The sequence below is a fragment of the Mustela lutreola genome, chromosome 2, assembly GCF_030435805.1.
Source record: "Mustela lutreola isolate mMusLut2 chromosome 2, mMusLut2.pri, whole genome shotgun sequence".
Taxonomy (NCBI): Eukaryota; Metazoa; Chordata; class Mammalia; order Carnivora; family Mustelidae; genus Mustela; species Mustela lutreola.
Genome location: NC_081291.1, coordinates 20,836,891 through 20,853,351, shown reverse-complemented (window position 1 = coordinate 20,853,351; position 16,461 = coordinate 20,836,891). Strand labels below are relative to the sequence as shown.

General features: G+C 48.9%; 1 protein-coding gene across 9 annotated transcripts in view; it reads right to left on the bottom strand.

The window, feature by feature from the left end:
- DOCK3 (dedicator of cytokinesis 3) overlaps nt 1–16,461 on the bottom strand; it is a 578,190-nt gene that overhangs the window by 23,430 nt on the left and 538,299 nt on the right. For 8 of the 9 annotated variants that reach the window (XM_059161016.1, XM_059161023.1, XM_059161018.1 and 5 more), the window contains exons 34-40: nt 15,693–15,719; nt 15,462–15,557; nt 11,107–11,167; nt 10,499–10,592; nt 7,702–7,850; nt 2,655–2,741; nt 1,209–1,313 (exon numbers count right to left, since the gene is read on the bottom strand). In XM_059161016.1, coding sequence (XP_059016999.1) covers nt 1,209–1,313; nt 2,655–2,741; nt 7,702–7,850; nt 10,499–10,592; nt 11,107–11,167; nt 15,462–15,557; nt 15,693–15,719 — 619 coding nt within the window. The remainder of the gene's footprint in view (nt 1–1,208; nt 1,314–2,654; nt 2,742–7,701; nt 7,851–10,498; nt 10,593–11,106; nt 11,168–15,461; nt 15,558–15,692; nt 15,720–16,461) is intronic. The other variant, XM_059161019.1, reaches the window with a different exon arrangement.

The window sequence follows — 16,461 nt, the reverse complement described above, 5'->3', positions numbered from 1 at the left end:
AATTAGGCAGAGTGGGCTTGTTATCCCTGTCAGGATTACTTGTTTCTATAGAAGTCCATTTTCTTTTTAGCACAGAATGGTTACTGCCTAGGAAATGTGCAGGTTGACCTGCCTTACATCTGAAATGTGGTTAGCCTGGACTCTGTTGCTATCAGACTGGCTTTTAAAAAAAAAAAAAGAAATTTTTTTTTAAGGAGTCATTAAGGCCAACTGACCTGTGATGTGATATCAAGCTCATCATTGCTCACTGGCTAAAGCAATTTTTCTGCTAAGACAGGATCCCAAACACATCAAAGAGAGTCTATGAATGTTTGTAGCTGCTTGTTGAGACTTATAGACACGGAACTTTAGTGATACACTGGAACTGGGGACAGTCAAAGCCAGTCTCATGTCTCAACTGCAGCCCAATGCCCTTTCATCAGCACAGCTTCACTGAGGTCCCCTGGCACAGTGAAGCCCTCTGAGCTACAGCCCACAAGCCCAGGCTGACTTCTCCTGGAGCCTCTGGCTTTTGTGAAATAAAGAAGAGAATCACAGCTATTCAGCTGGTATGCCTGCACATCTGTGCTCAGTCATTCCTTCCGCTTTGTTGGTATCCCAACTTAGCTTTCCAGGAAGCTATGGGGAGAAATCACTGTCACTATCCTGGGCCAGAGAGTTGGCGGCCTAGAAAAGGTTTTCCACAGCCAGATCCTATTTGGCAGCTCCCACAAATCTCTTTCAAATCCACAGGTTCTCCACCCTGGCTGCAGAGCCTCCAGGGCAGCCAGTGGGAAGAGCCAATATCTTCCATGACAAACCTCAAGAAGTCAGCCTATGGTTGAGGTCAGGGCTGTACTGGTGTCCTATCTGGTTGAGAATAATCACAATGGAGGATTCCAGGCATTGGAACTTGAAGTTGGAAGGTTTCTAGACATACCTATGGGACATTCTCAGACCCTGGTCATTTCCTGCAGGAATTTGGGTTGGTAAGAAAATCACCCTCATGTACTGCAGACAGCTACAAAATAGTACAGCAGAGGCAAACAAAGTCTAAAATGGCAGTCAGTCCAGTCAAATAAAGCCAAATGCCTTTTGTTGTCTAGTTAGTCCTTCAAAAAGTAGTATTCAGTAGAATAGGGAAAAAAGTAAAAAAAAAAAAAACAGGTTATAAATGAATTATGTGTAGAATATGATATAAGTTCTTTTGACTACCTGAATGGACTCACCCGAAGGAAGAAAGGAAACTTCCTGCCATAGAAGCCAACCCGAAAGAACTCAGGCTCCAGGCGTTGCTGCTCCATGATGTTGTCATAGTAACTGGCTTCCATTTTCTGTGAATGAGAAAGGCAGTTGCCTTCAGGTTGGCCTGACTGCTAATGGTGTCCCAAGCAAGTTCTCCCAGGCCCCAGTAGATACCATCTTTTGGAAACAGAACATGGCAACACAGACTGTGTAGAAGTGAGCCCCTGGCCATGATCAGCCTCTCCCCAGGTTGCTGCCTGATGGAAGGGGAAGCCCTCCTACACAGTGGGTGGACCCAACCCCACAGAGATCCAGGATTCTTGGTTTTGGGTCTTTCAGGGGCACATGCTGAGCATGGACTCCTCCCACCCCCACAGATTTCTGGTTTTGGTTGATACTCACTATACCAAGTGACTTTTGGCTAGTGCTAGTTATAATTGGCTAATAGCTATTCTCAGCACCATTCTCCATCAGTCCAACTGCGCTGCTCTTGTTCATCATCTAACTAAAGAGGCTAATAATCACAGGAAGTCTCAGTTGCCAGCATCATTGGTATTGTTCCAACTTAAGAGATTTTAAACTTTAAAAGTTGAAGTAATATCCATGATATCTAGCATTACTAAGGTCAGTACCTTTCTTAGTATGGGCTGTCCTGGCTTCACATTCAGAAAAACTCACTGAATTTTGACTGGGAAGGCAGCTCTAATGCACTCAATCAAGCCAGCTTGCTGGGGAGCAAGGGCCTTCAAAGACCAGTCAGTAAGCTACTTCTAGATAACCACATCTATTACATAGACCCAAATTCCCGCCTGGAAGAGGAAACATGGCAGGGAACATTGCCACACTGACTGGGTGGAGGAGAGGAGACCTCTGACTTCTCTTTGCTAATGTAGTCTGCAGCTACTGTAACTCAGAAAAGCTAGCTGTGACTCAGCTCCAGCAACCAAGAAAATTTGGTGGAGACCTTCGAAGTCTATGGGACATTTCACTTAATTTTTGAGTATTTTGTATCAAAGAAGGGAGTAAGACCAAGGTGCTTGAAAGTGACCACAAGCCTAAGCATGCAGACATCTTAGAAAGTTTTCAGATCTTACAAAATTTTCCTGAACAAAATCTTTCAGGAAAGGTTTCTTCATGAAGTTGAGCTGCTACCTCCTCCTTGGACCTGCCATCTTATCCTGCAGACGTGCTTCTCCCTTTCTTGAGCACCAGTGGCTCTCGGGGTCTGGATCCTATCTTTTTTTTTAGTTCCCTAGTCTGACTGCCAAGGGTCTTGAGGGCAGGAACCAGGCCTCTGCTTCTCCTGTACTGTCTGCAGCACTTAAACTTAAACAAGGGCTAGGCCCGCAGTGAATCTTCACTCTGAAACTCGTGCCGGAAAGTGGTCACACCTCTGGTCAGTGTTGGGCTGGGGAAGGGGCAAAGCTCACCCGAATCCAGCTGAGGCTCTGATAATCATAGAGGCTCTCATACTGACACGCCAGCTCCCTGCACAACGGGATCCCGAACTCCCAGCTCTGCGTAAGAGAGAAAGACAAAGCGTCAGCACCTCAGGCCTCCTCAGAACAGCCCCAGATCACATGGAACACATCAGAAGGCACAACCGAAGGCCCCCTGCAGCTCATCTGTCACAAAGAACATCCACTCAGGATGAGTCTGTGGACAACACGCGGTGCTGTGCCTTTCTAGCTCAAGGCGTAGCTTTCAGGTTTCTCCTCAAACGTCTCTACCTCCAAGAGGCCTTTTTCTGACTACCTCATTAAGGATGGGAACTTCCTGACCCCTTCTCTTCTGGAGAGTTTCATTACTCTCCAGTTATCTTAAAAAAGTATTTACTTTTTTGTTGTATTAGTCTCAATTGGATGATAAGCTACATGAAGGCAGGAACCCTGTTTATTTACTTTATCCTCAGAGCCTAGAGCACTGCCAAGCATGAGCAGGTACTTTATAAAGATGTACTGAGTAAGTTCATGAAGGTAATAATGATTTTTGTTATTTTTTAAGCTTTTATTTAAATCCCCGTTAGTTAACATTCAGTGTAATATTAGATTCTGGCATACAATATGGTGATTCAGCCCTCCCACACCACACCCAGTGCTCATCAGAACTAGTGCCCTCCTTCATCTCCAGCCCATATTTCGCCCCTTCCTCCAGCCCCCTCCCCTCTGGCACCTGTCAGTCAGACTCTGAAACTGGTGCCAGGAATGTGCACCAGCGTCTGTTTCTTGGCTTGTCTCTTTTCTTTCCTTTAATCATTTGTTTTGTTTCTTAAATGCTACATACATGTGAAATCATAAGGTACTTGTCTTTCTCTGACTGATTCACTTCGCTTAGCATGCTACCCTCTAGCTCTATCCATGTTGTTGCAAATGGCAAGATTTCATTCTTTTTGATGGCTGAGTAGTGTTTCATTATGTATCTATATACCACCTCGTCTTTATCCATTCATCTGTCAATGGAAACTTGGGTGGAAACAATGACCTCTTAAGAAAAAATGGACAGATCAAAAGTAGGCAGAGAGGCCGGCAGAGAGAGGGGCAGGGAGCTGATGTGGGGCTCAATCCCAGGACTCTGGGATCATGACCTGAGCCAAAGGCAGATACTTAGTGACTGAGCCACCCAGGTGCCCCTCAAAGGGAATTTTGAAACTGACTCTGGATCCCTGAGTTAATATGATGCCTCTGCCTTAGTGGGCTAGGAAACCTCTTACACCCCCACAATGAATCTTTCAAGCAGGAAGTGTCAGCCCTCTTTCTGGCTCTGAGCGCCACTTGGGCAGGTCTCAGCCAAGGACCCGCTGCAGGGTCTGCCAGGCAGGCCACTCCATGGGGGCTGGCTAAGCAGCTGAGCTGTGCACAGATCTCTGGCCAACTTGCCATGAGCCTCCTGTGGGGAACCGCTCATTTGGGTGAAGAGGGCCCTACGTGGGCCTAAAGGCACTTGGTCTGCTGACAGCAGCTCCCAGTAAAACAGGTCTTCTCTCCTCCTGGGATCAATGCTCATCTGCCTTGCTGGCATTTCTGCCCTACTTGGTGTAATCTGCCCTTCTGCTCTAACCTCTCCTCCCACCTACCCCTTAGTTATCTTTAGAGCGACCTAGGACCAAGAGTTTGAAGACCTTTTGTCAGCCTTCAGGGACTGTGCCGGTTTGCCTCTCAACACAGGTAAGGAACATGCTGCAGGTACACCACACCCCCGCTATAGCTTTTCTCTGGTCTCCTTCCTTCGGGCAGGAGGAGACATCTCCTACCGATGTCTGAAATCCAATTATTTCCACCAGCTCTGGTGGATGTGTGCTATGACACAACTTCGTGGCCCCTCTGACAGGGATGGCATGGAAGTTACACTGACTCAGCGCTCATTCTAATCAAACTGGGAAGGCAGGTGCAGGCCCGGGACTCCAGACAGTCTTTGTACTTCTGTTTACACACAGTCTATTAGAAGCAACAGATTCATCATTCCTTCAGAGGAGCACAGGCAACAGTAACCCTCCATCAGGAGAGCCCAAGCCCAGCTCCATGGAGAAGGCTGCTCTAGTCCTGATGGTCTGTTTTTCAGATAAGCAAGGGTCGGAGACCTTTGTCCAGCTGCCCCTCCTGTTTGCTCCCTCTGCCCTGTGGTGGAAGACCAGTTTCCACCTTCACACCTCTCCTTCCTTCTTTCAATTCCCACTCTGCCAAGCCCTTTGAGTGCTCCTTTCCTGGTCTGGTCTGGGAATGCTGACTCTCTGTGGACTGGAGCCCAGTCCAGCTTGAGGCAAATTTCCAGGCTAACCACTTCACCACTGGTGAGAATCGCCCTGGGTTAGACTACGAGCAGGAATTGAACTTCTGACTCTATCCTTCTGGGTGCTCATGAAATACACATGAGACTACAGAATGCTGGGATATCTGTATCAGGCAGATGACAGAGGTTGGTGTGTGTGTAAGAAAAGCAGAGAGCCTGCCTTGTGAGGCAGAGCGTGCTGGCAGGGCTGAGGACCAGAATCCCTTTACCTGTCCTTCCCCAGAGTCTTCTTTTCTTCCTTCTTCCTGCTGCCAAGGTAGCTTTTTTCCTGGCACCAAGAACCCTACAGGAACACTTCTTCTGCAACAGCCAGGTTTTGCTTTTTTGAGGTTAATAATAATAATAAAAACCCAAACCTGAAGGCTTTCAAGAACTGGTTAGCCTATTCCACTGGTTCTATCCACTGGTTTCTGTACCGAGGAAGAGAAACACAGAAGTTCGGTCTTCTGTATGAACCCAACAGAATGAATCTGATAAATACCTCTTTGAGGATGATCTTATGAAAGGGCTCACTCAGGGGTCTGCACTCAGCATAGAACCTATTCCCCCAGCAACTCACAGCAAAAAACAGGGTTGCCAGAAGTGGGAGAGCCTCAAGAAGGTGGCCTCCAGAGCCTCTGGTCCTTCCCCCTGTCCTGCTCATCTACAATACTTGGGCAGGTTTTGCATTTTGATTCTCTTGTCTATACTAGGCTGTAAACCTCCTTTTCCAAACACTAGTGTAGTGTGGAGTGAAGACGGGGATGATTGTCCTGCTGGTAAACTCCATCAGATTGGGTTAGCTCTCCACTCCATCCTCTGTGCCAAAGGAAAAAAAAGAGAACAAATACACTGAAGGTACTCATGTACCGGGCACCTGGGTGGCTCAAAGGGTTAAGCCTCCGCCTTCGGCTCAGGTCATGATCCCGGAGCCCTGCATCACGCTCCCAGCTCAACGGAGAGTCTGCTTGTCTCCCTGCCCCTCACCCTGTTCATGCTCTCTCTTTCTTGCTCTCTCTCAAATAAATAAAATCTTAAAAAACAAAACAAAGCCCTCACGCTGCCCTCTCGAGCTGGCCAGGCAAGGCTTGCTGTGCATGTGGGTGGATGGCAGCTCCGGGTGGGCTGGGTGCCAGAAGGGCAGGCCTGAAAGTGTGCTGGTGTGGGGCTCTGCGTCCTTGCCCTGGACAGGCAAGGAGAGGAGCTTCGGGATGGCACTGGGGCTCAGTCACAGGGGGCTGCCCAAGCACTGAGCATGGGCCTCCTTACTGGACTAGGCTGAGAGCTCCTGAGGGTTTGGAAAGCTTCCTACATGGGTGAATTCTTTTGACAAAGATTTCTCCTATGTTATATAAAACTGGCCAATGTTTTCTGATTTATGGATTAAAGCCATTAATGTTTAAACCTTTCTTTTTGATGATGAAAAAACTCCTTAAAAAAACTTAATTTCCACGCAATTCAGGGGTTTAGCCATGACAGTTCCTCGAGTGATTCAAATTCAGCTTTTTACGAATGGATAAGGAAGATGTAGTCCATACACTGTGCCATATATGTATATATGTACATATATATATGCCATATAGTCTATATACTATTGAGTATTATGCCTCCGTCAGAAAGGATGAATGCTCAACTTTTGCATCAACATGGATGGGACTGGAAGAGATTATGCTGAGTGAAATAAGTCAAGCAGAGAGAGTCAATTATCATATGGTTTTGCTTATTTGTGGAGCATAAGGAATAACACGGAGGACATGGGGAGATGGAGAGGAGAAGGGAGTTGGGAGAAATTGGAGGGGGAGATAACTATGAGAGACTGTGGACTCTGAAAAACAATCTGAGGGTTTTGGAGGGGCAGGGGGTGGTAAGTTGGGTGAGCCTGGTGGTAGCTGTTATGGAGGGCATGTATTGCATGGAGCACTGGGTGGCATGGTGCATAAACAATGAATTCTGGAACACTGAAAAGAAATTAAAAAAATAAATAAAAATTAAAAAAAATTCAGCTTCTTAAAGCATACTCAAAGCTGAATGATGAGCAAACAGCATCAACAAGCCACCCAACCAGCCTCTGCAGTACATGGGCCACAGCCTACTGTAGGCCGTCAGAGGGTCCCACGAGGAGCCCTCTGGGGGTTGGGAGCAGGATGGCAGGGGAGTCCCCAGGAGGCTAAAACCAATGCTGACAGTGCCTGCCAATCCCACAGATCTGAGCTTGATGGGGAAGAACACCAGTGAGACAGTCCAGTTTGTGCTGTGAGGGAGGGAAATAAGATGTGCCACCACTGAGAAGGAGGACAGGCCTCCTTTGACCAAGGTTAAAATCTACTCATTGTTACAACTCATATTTTCTACAGCAGAATAGGAAAACAACATCAGTTCTTGAAGTAAATCTAATATGTATCAGTGGGGGCCCAGAAGCCCCCGCGGTAGGAGCGTCAGCCTGTGCCAAGCTGCTCAGTGGAGTCGTCTCTCACACCTTGAACCTGGAATTGGCTTCCAAGCCACAGAATTAAACTGTTACATATATATATTTGTTTTTTTTCCCAGAGAAAATTCATGCTGCCTCCAAAGCTAACACACACACATGGGCATGCATGAGCTTAATTCCCTCCCCCTTACCCCCTGGAGCCTCTGCCCGGCCCATCAGTGTTGAGATGGTGGAAGCAACATGGTGGAAGCCTAAGAGCTGAAAGGCTTGGCTAATCACCCTACCTTGCCTTTGTTGAAGTAGTGGATGATTTTGCGGCACAGTCCTTCTTTCCGCTGCCACTCGGTCTGCGACGGGTAGTGCAGAAATTCCCGCAGCGGCCGTTCCTCCCACTGTAGCAGCTCACAGTAGAGGAGCAGAGTGAATGCAACCTCTGTGGAGACAGACAACATGGAGGTCCAGGGACTTTTCCTCAGGAGCCTGGGAGTCACCTGGTGCCAGTGGATGAGGCTAAGTACCATGCGAGGGCAGGTCATGTGCAGCCCAGGTCAGGGACACTGGATACCGAAGGTGACATAGAGGGGCTGCCCATAGCATTAAGGGGCCTAAGATCCTGGCAGGCACCTTCCTCCCACAGCTGCTCACTGACGCTGGGCTCCAGGTAAAGCACAGCCTGGTTACCTGAGTTTGTGTACAGGCTGCCTTGCTTTGGGAGATGCTGACATGTCAGACAGTTCTTGGGTTCCTTTCGGACAACTGACTACAGCTTCCTCTCCAGCCTTCTCAGACTGCCTTTTGTGGGTGGGCACTGATCCAGGTTTCTCTCAGCAACCCCTCCAAGCTAGCCCCAGTGGCTCCAGAACTACTTTCTGATCTTAGCATCCCTCATCTCTACTGTTTCTAAAAGGACCAGAGAGGAGTGTAAGTGGTGGTAACTGTGATGGGCCTGTAGCCGAAAGCTCTATTCCTAGAGGAGCCAAAGCTTTGCTGGACCCAGGCCCAAGGACCAGTGGCGCCTTACCCTATATGTGCAACTGTTGGAGAAGCTTATATCAAACAACACCACCAGGGTGCCTGGGTGGCTCAGTGGGTTAAGCCTCTGCCTTTGGCTCAGGTCATGATCTCGGGGTCCTGGGATTGAGCCCCGTGTCAAGGTCTCTGCTCAGTGGGGAGCCTGCTCCCCCCGTCCTGCCTACTTATGATCGCTCTCTTTCTCTGTCAAATAAATAAATAAAATCTTAAAGAAACAAATGAACAATAACACTGAAATACTATGGTTCCCTCAATTTTAAGGCATGTGTCACACTGAATTACAACCACCACTCATTCCTGTTCTATTTGCTCATTTTCAGTGGGCATCTCCTATTGGCAAGGTAGGTAGTTCTAGCTTCTGCCTGGCCTTCAAGGCCCTACTCAAGTCTGCTCCCCATGACTGTGAAGAATCTCATCTCCAACTAGTCCAGAACCCACTTCCAGTTTTAGCCATATACACCTGCCTGCAGCCACTCTCTGGGCTCCTTGTCATTGCCTCTCTGCCTGTGCTCTGGCCACTGGACCTTCCTGTCCAGGGATGCACAGGCCTCCTTATTGGATCGGGGTGAGGAGTCCTTTCTTTCTGGTGACAAGACCCTGAAGCACTAGAGGCCTCCCTCTGAAACTTAGGAAACCAGGAGAAATCTTCTTCTTTCTGACTATATCCTTTCAGATGCTACTCCTGAGGCCACCAGAGAGTAGCACCCGTTCTCTGTCCAGATCCCTGACCTGGCCTCTTAGTCATGGCCCAGTCCTCAAGGAGTTAGTAAAAGCCTCTACAGTACATGAAATTTATCAAAGTCTATGACTTCACCCCTTTCTCAGAGGGCTGCTGGAATCATGGGTGGAAGCAGACACTGAGAATGGCAGGTTCAGCCCAGTCATTTCAGATTTTAATTCCTGCCAACCTGTGTGGTCAGGAAAGGTGGCATCTATAGCAAACGATCTCTTACATCTTGAGACGAGGAGGGAAGATTCTGAGTTTCTACAGATCCAGCTAATTCTAGTCATGTTTATGGACAAGAATAGCTTGAATTTCCTGGTTTGCCACACAGATTCAAGTCCTGAGCTCGAGAGGTAGGGTGTGGTGGCTGGTCACCACCGTGAGGAAGGTGGCTATCTGGGGGGATATGGCACATGATGATCAGAAAGGAGCCCCGTGCACGCATACGCTCTCCTGACCCAGCATCGTGCTCAGTAACTGGTGTGATAGGCAGGTTGACGTGCTGTTCAGTTTGTTCCATTAGAAAAGGACTTTGGGGGCCCAGGTGGCTCAATTAAGCATCTAACCCTTGATTTTGGCTCAGGTAATGATCTCAGGGTCGTGAGATTGAGCCCTGTGTTGGGCTCTGTGCTCCGTGGGGAGTCTGCTTAAGATTCTCTTTCTCTCTCCTCCTCTGCCCATCTCCCACAAAAGAAAAAAAAAAAAAAAAGAAAAGAAAAGCACAGGCCTTAGTTTGGATTAAATTGTACACACAGTGAAAGCACCCCCATCTGGCTGGTCAGGAAGCCAGGTGGCCACTCTCCGCACTCGGCATGCTCTCCATCGGGAGCTCGAAGTGGGGCTGCTCTGTGCAGCTGCGGGAGGGAGAGCCTAGGGTGCGAGGCAGTTCTGCCAGTGAGCTCTGGAAGGCCCAGGGTTAGGTGGCTATTTCTGTGTTGTGGCCTCACTTAGCTCTGGCTGTGGAGGTCTTCAGGAAGGCTGTGCTCATGGAGAGTGACACTGAACTCAGGATGCCTGAACCTAGCACGTCAGAATTTGGAGGTTACCCTTGAGGCCTCAGAGTTGGTGGACTGGAGGCACAGAGAGAGCGTAGCGGCCTCACACAGCAGAGGACAGGCGTGTTGGCACAGAGGAATTTCTGCCTGCTTTCTCTCTACCACATTTTACAAAGTTGCTGAGGGAAAGGAGCCAGGTGAGGGCGCAGCCCAGGCTCCACCGTTCTGCTAAGATCTGGCAAGCACCAGCTCAGAGCGTTCTCCTGCCTGCTGTGCATTCCTGTCCTATCTGTCCTCAGGGGAAGGCACGGCTGGCCCCCTGCCACGCACCTGTGTAGTTTTCAGCCTGTAAGTGCATGTCACAGAGCTTGTGGATGTAGCGGATATACATCTCTTCTTTATTGATCTCAGATTTGTAAAAATTCTGTAAGAGAGAAGGAAATACACATCAAGATGAGAGAGGCCTCCCCCTGTAGCAACCATACCTGAGCTCCAGGCGGCTGGCCAAAGCCCTGGGTGTGCTGGGCGGGAGGAGGAGGGCAGGCCATGGAGGCCCCCAGCACCAGAAAGAGAAAGAATCAGCTAGAAGACACACCTGCTCCCCAGGTGTGGTGCAGCCAGTGGCAGACCTGGGGGAGTCCTAAGTGGTGAGTAAGGAAGGGGACGAGGGCCAAGGCAGACTGGGATGTAGGGTATGTCAGGGTTGACTGGACCTTGCCAAGAGGCCAGTGTGGAGTTCTGTCCAAAGAGAAGCTCATGTCGTTCCTTTCCCAAGTGGGAATGTGACTGAGGAGTTGCAGACCTCCAAGATACCAGTGACAGAGCTGATATCCTGACTCAAACCCTTAGGCTTACAGCCACTGTAGAAGGGCCAAGCCCATCACACTGTAGGACAGATTCCACGGGGCAGACAGGAGGAAGGGCCCATGTCTTCTCACCATCAGGTTAACAGTACAGCCGATCTTCTTATTTTCTGTTTCCTCTCCTTTCATGCAGTCCCTGGATGGGAGAACACAAATAAATGTCCCATGACACGAAGTGCTGCCTCTGAGACAAAGCCTAGGACTCCAGAGTCACGGAGGCATTAGCATGACTAGACACGAAATTAGGATGCTCTCCAACAGAAAATGCTTCCACAGATGGGGCCTGTACAGGGAACTCCCCTTGAGCTTTGGACCCACTTTCAGGGCTCAGAGGTCTCTATTCAACTGAACCCCTCATTCTGGTGGCAGAGTGTAGAGACCAGATAGTACATTAGGGCATAAAGCAGCACCGACCAGTATCCTCAGCACAGAAGAGGGTATCGGTAAAGTAGAATGTTAAATCCCCAAGTCCTCAGAAGGAGAGGCACAGAGCTTTCCTGACAGGGGAAGCTCCTTTTGTAGGACAGTGTTCAACAGAAGCCAAGATACTACGCTTCAAGGGCCTAGCCTCAGGATCCTGTGGCTATAGCGGCCATGGCCTGGTCATCATGTTAGCCGCCTCACTGACTTTTCTCCCTGTGCTGTCCTTCCTGTACACTAAAAAGAAACACATGTTTGAAGTTTCTTTCTGGCGTGAGGGTAGCTTCAGCCAGGGCTGGGCTGCGTTCATGCTAGATTGAGCTGGGCAGGGTTGGATGGAGGAGGGGTCAGGGCTGGCCTGTGAGACACAACGGGAACACTGGGGATGGTGCTCCTTCCCTAGGGAGAGAGGGGAGAGGGAGAGGTCAAAACCAAGCTCCTCTGGAAGGAGCAGAGGCTTGGCACAAGGAGACAGAGGAGAAGGAGAACCAGATTGGTGAATCTGGCAAGAAGCCTCCTGTATGCACAGCCGGTCAGAGTCCCATCTGCCTGTTGCGCCCCGTTCTGTGGCACCCCCACGCTGCTCTGGTGTGTAGATGTAGCTCCTCAGGCAGCTGGGCATAGGTGGGTTTGTGGAGCACTAAGATCGGGGGGAGAAAGCGTCTTGGCTTTGCTCCACTGACAGGCATGTGGCCTAGGGAGAAACCTCATAGCTGGGAGTCAGGAGCCCTAGTCCAAGTCCCTGAACTTCTGGGTGATCGTTGGACAAACTCAGTTATCCCCACCTTCCCTGCTGCAATCAGCTCCCAGAGGGATGACTTCTTTGAAAGAAAAGAATACTGAACGATCTACACAGCAATCATGGTGTTCCACAAAGTCAAATGTCCTTCCTTCTGTGGAGGGCTACTATCAGAGCAGGCAACGATGTGGGATTTGAGACCAAGGTCCTCCTTTCTGGGTTCCCTCTCAGGCATGGGCATTTGGTTCATCTGTAGCTGGACATGGGGTTCCTGCACAGGCCACTGCAGAGCCTGTCTTTTGGAGCTACCAGGGAAAGGAAACTACTGTGACTTTTCAAGAGGAGGGCCAGATGGCCAACTTGTTACAAGTAACACTCAAAGTGGCAGGAGGCATCTGTCTCTCCAATAAGTTGGTCCCAGAGAGGGCAGTGACATCTCAACTAGCTACTTTGGCATTAAATGGATGTTTTTTTTTTTGTTTTTTTTTTTTTCTAGAAAGCATCTGAATCACTTACCAGGTATCACCTTCTGTTTGGCCATAACTAGAACCTTACCGTCAAGTCAATTAAACAAAAAAGCACTGGCCTCAACCCTTTGGTAGCAGGGGGCATTCCCCATCCACCTTTGTGCACTATGACTGCCTCTCCCATGCACTGCTAACAACTGACTCTTCTCTTCTGTGTGGTTTTGTATCACTTCCGTGTGGCTACTCCACAGAGAGGACATGTTTTAAAGCCTCTGACTTGGGTGTGTTTGTTGCTCTCCTGCATTTTCTCTGGAGAAGGAATAGGGAAGACTCTCCTAAACAGGCTTCTGAAACACGTGGGTGGGAACATGGTGCTTGTGCTGAGCAAGACCAGGGCCCAGGCAGCCCCTGGGTGGGGCGGGACTGGAAGGCTCCATAACTTCCCATTTCTCTTCTAGATAGAGCGCTCCAATTAAATCCACAAGGCTTGGCAACTCTAGCTCTGTCCCTGCATGTTCCAGAGCACTAAGAACCACTCCCCCCACCTGCAACCCCAGGGGCTCTGCTTCCTTGCCTGGGAAATACCAAAGCCACCAGTGAGCACCTCTGTATCTGACACAGAGTACTGTTCTCACAGAAGATGGAGACATTAGCGCAAACACGGAAGAGGTGCCCAGAGGAGGTTCATGCTAAAACGGAGTCTCACACTCTAGGGTGAGTCATTCTGGAGTATAAACTATTAATTAATTGTGTAATCAATGTATACATATTTAACGGTCAACAACTATTTTCTTAGTAGGTCCTTGATGAACTGAACTGCACTGGGGTTGAAGAGACTTTCTTGTTTCCTTCATGGTCTTCTAGTCAATCAGTATGTACTGCACACCTGCCTGAGGACCATCAAAACTCCATGCAGGGAACCGGGGAGATAAGGACAAGGTCCCTGTCCTCAAGAAGTCACTCTCTTCAACTGAATGAGTCAGAAAGGTGACAAATGATCCAAAGGGCTTTGGATGCTTTGGAAGAAGTACGTGCAAAGATCCAGGTGAGCTCCTATCTGGGAAAGCCTCCTTGATGGGACTTGGTAGGAAGGGCACTCTTGGGAGAAGACAGCACGTAGAGAAGACAGAAGGGAAAGATGTGAGTGGGGACAACATGGGTGAGGGGAGAGGGCATGGCTCTTGAGTCAGGTGTGGGTTCAGATCCTACTAATGGCATTTCCTACCAATGGTGTTTCTTCACTGATGAAAACAAGGATAAATCCTTCAGGGCTGCATATGGGATTAGAGACAGTGTTTGTAAAGCACAGAGCATGTGGTATATTTTTAATAGATAAGAGCCATCATAAGGATTGTGGTGTTTCCTTTTGTGTTAGCAAAGAACACCACTAGGAGGTTAGGGTATGCACATGGCTAGTGGGGACTGTCAGGGGACAGGGCTGAATAAGTGGGCAAAGGCCAGTTTATGAAGGGGCTTTGATGCCACATGAAAGAATATGAACTTTGTTTTTTAGGAACCATTCTTGAGGCAAGAAATGTAAGAGAATGAAATTGGTTTTGGCCATGAGTTTGAATTGTTTGTACAAGGTAGGTACAAAAATCAAACAGACAGCTAGAACTAGGCTAGGAAATTAATTTTGGCTCTTTCTAGTAGGCCGCGGAATAGAGCTGACCTTTAGTAAATGTTTCAGTGAGGGGGAGGTTACAGAATTTTGTCCAACCTTCCCTGTCTGATGGCAGGTACAGAAAAGGCTGGGGAGGTGGCATGAGCAAGGGGGTTCACTATTCTAAAAGAGGTCCCCAAAAGGCCACTTTTGACCTCATAAGGCACAGTTGTGCTACAGGAAAAGGAGATGCTTAAGACGTGAGCCCATTTCTCAGGAATTCCTTTTCCAAGCCCAGCTAGTGCACAGGATGGACACCTGAGTCTTCTGCAAAGCAGAAGTCTTGGCATAGCAGTACCCTCTATTCAGCAGCAGCTGGAGGTGGCCTAAACTCCCTAATTTCCTGATACATTGGTTGCAAGTACTCTCCCTTCGTGTTTGCACATCTGGTAGCACAGAGGAGACAACTATTGCTTGGCGATGGGTTTACTCTGTCATTCTTCCTCATTCCCTATCACTTTCCTCTAACCACCACATGAACTCTTCTGAGAGAATAAGCCTGTTTTGGAGTAATTCAAAAGCCATGATATGACAGAAGGCAAGACTTCATCTAAAAACAAATTTTACATGAACTCTCAGACTGAACACAGCATAAAGATCTCTGAGCTCACATCTGCTTCCTCTAATCTATTCATTACCAGGACCAAGGGACAGAAATAAGCAGACTTTAGGCAAAGAATAGAGGTATGGAAAAATAGGGTCCCCAGTCCCTGGAAAAACCAACTGGAAGTCCTACAAGGTCCCACTTCCACACTAGGTGACATCTCCCTGCCCATCTGCCATATGGCTCTTAGGAACATCTGCACAAAGGACCCTGTTTCCTGCATTGTTCTGCTGTGGCCATTTCTCTGAGCCTTGATTTTTGGATGGAAAGCCAGATGCCAGCATGTCCCTGGAATATCCCCTGGGAGCACATATTAGGGAATCCCAGGAAGCCCTGGCCCACCCTTGGGAGAAGGCTCTTTCCCTTTCTCTCCTTGGCCATCAGTAGATGCCTCATGACTGGTGATGGCACCCAAAACCCAGACCAGTCCTCCCCTTGAAGGCCACATGGTCTTAATTTTATAGTTGGGGATGCCCTTGCTGAGGAGAGCATCCTGATCAGAGAAGAGGTCAGGTAAGTTGGTGTCTGAGAAGATACCTGTAGTCAAGAAGGCGTTCCATGAGGCGGGTGACTGAGGTCACAAAGGAAATGCCGGTTTCACGCCATGTTTCCTGTTCGACCTTCTCCAGCAGGCTATTGGTAGGAGGTGGGGGAAACAAACACAATGTACAAATCATGAGCTTTTCCTGGGTACCAGAGTGAGGTCCCAGAGCCCGTGGGGCCTGCGATGGATCTGGAGACGGCAGACTTACCACACTGCAGTCTTACCTGGGGTAGGGCCCAAACAGCTGGGTTCTACTCCATGCAGCAGAAAGCAAAGACAAGGTGATTACTGAACTGGCAGGAACAGATGAGCATATTTTCCATTTTCCTGTCTAAGTTCCTAAGGGTGCCAATGAACTGAGGAAGGGGTTTTGAAGCCCCAGACCTTTAGGTGTATGCTGTGAGGTTTGTTCTGAAACAGCAGCTGAGTGAGAGCCCCCTGAGGATGGTCTTGCAGTTGGCTGACTACTTCTATCACTGCTTGAGAGGCATCCTCAGCGAACATACAAACTAATCTTTCTATGTAAACCAAGAAAAATGTTCTGGCTAGTCTGGACAGTCCAGTATGAAGGGCAGTAAGTGAGTCCAGGAGCTAGAGCTGGTCATCTCCACTGTCAGGGGATGCTTCTGTGTGAAACGTACCAAAGCCAAGAGCTAAATGCCCAGGTCCTTTTCTCATTTGCCAGTCCCTGCTGGTACTTCAGGGCAGCCTCTGGCTTCTCTGCCTTCTCACAGATCTCTCCTAGGGGATGGTGACCTGGACACTCTGCTTGCTCCAGTAATAAGCCCAGGTCCAGGTCTCACCCCTGATTCCTTTCCACACTGTCCCTCATTCCCTGAAAGTAGTGAAAGTCAACTGGAATGGCAGGCCCAGCTAGAGGCCCAACCTGTCTGCCATTCATGCTTCCATGATGGTGACGGTCTTCCCCACACAGTGTATGGCCTGAGCTGAGACTCCTGGGAAAGTGAGGGTTTCCCATGTGACCCATGTTAC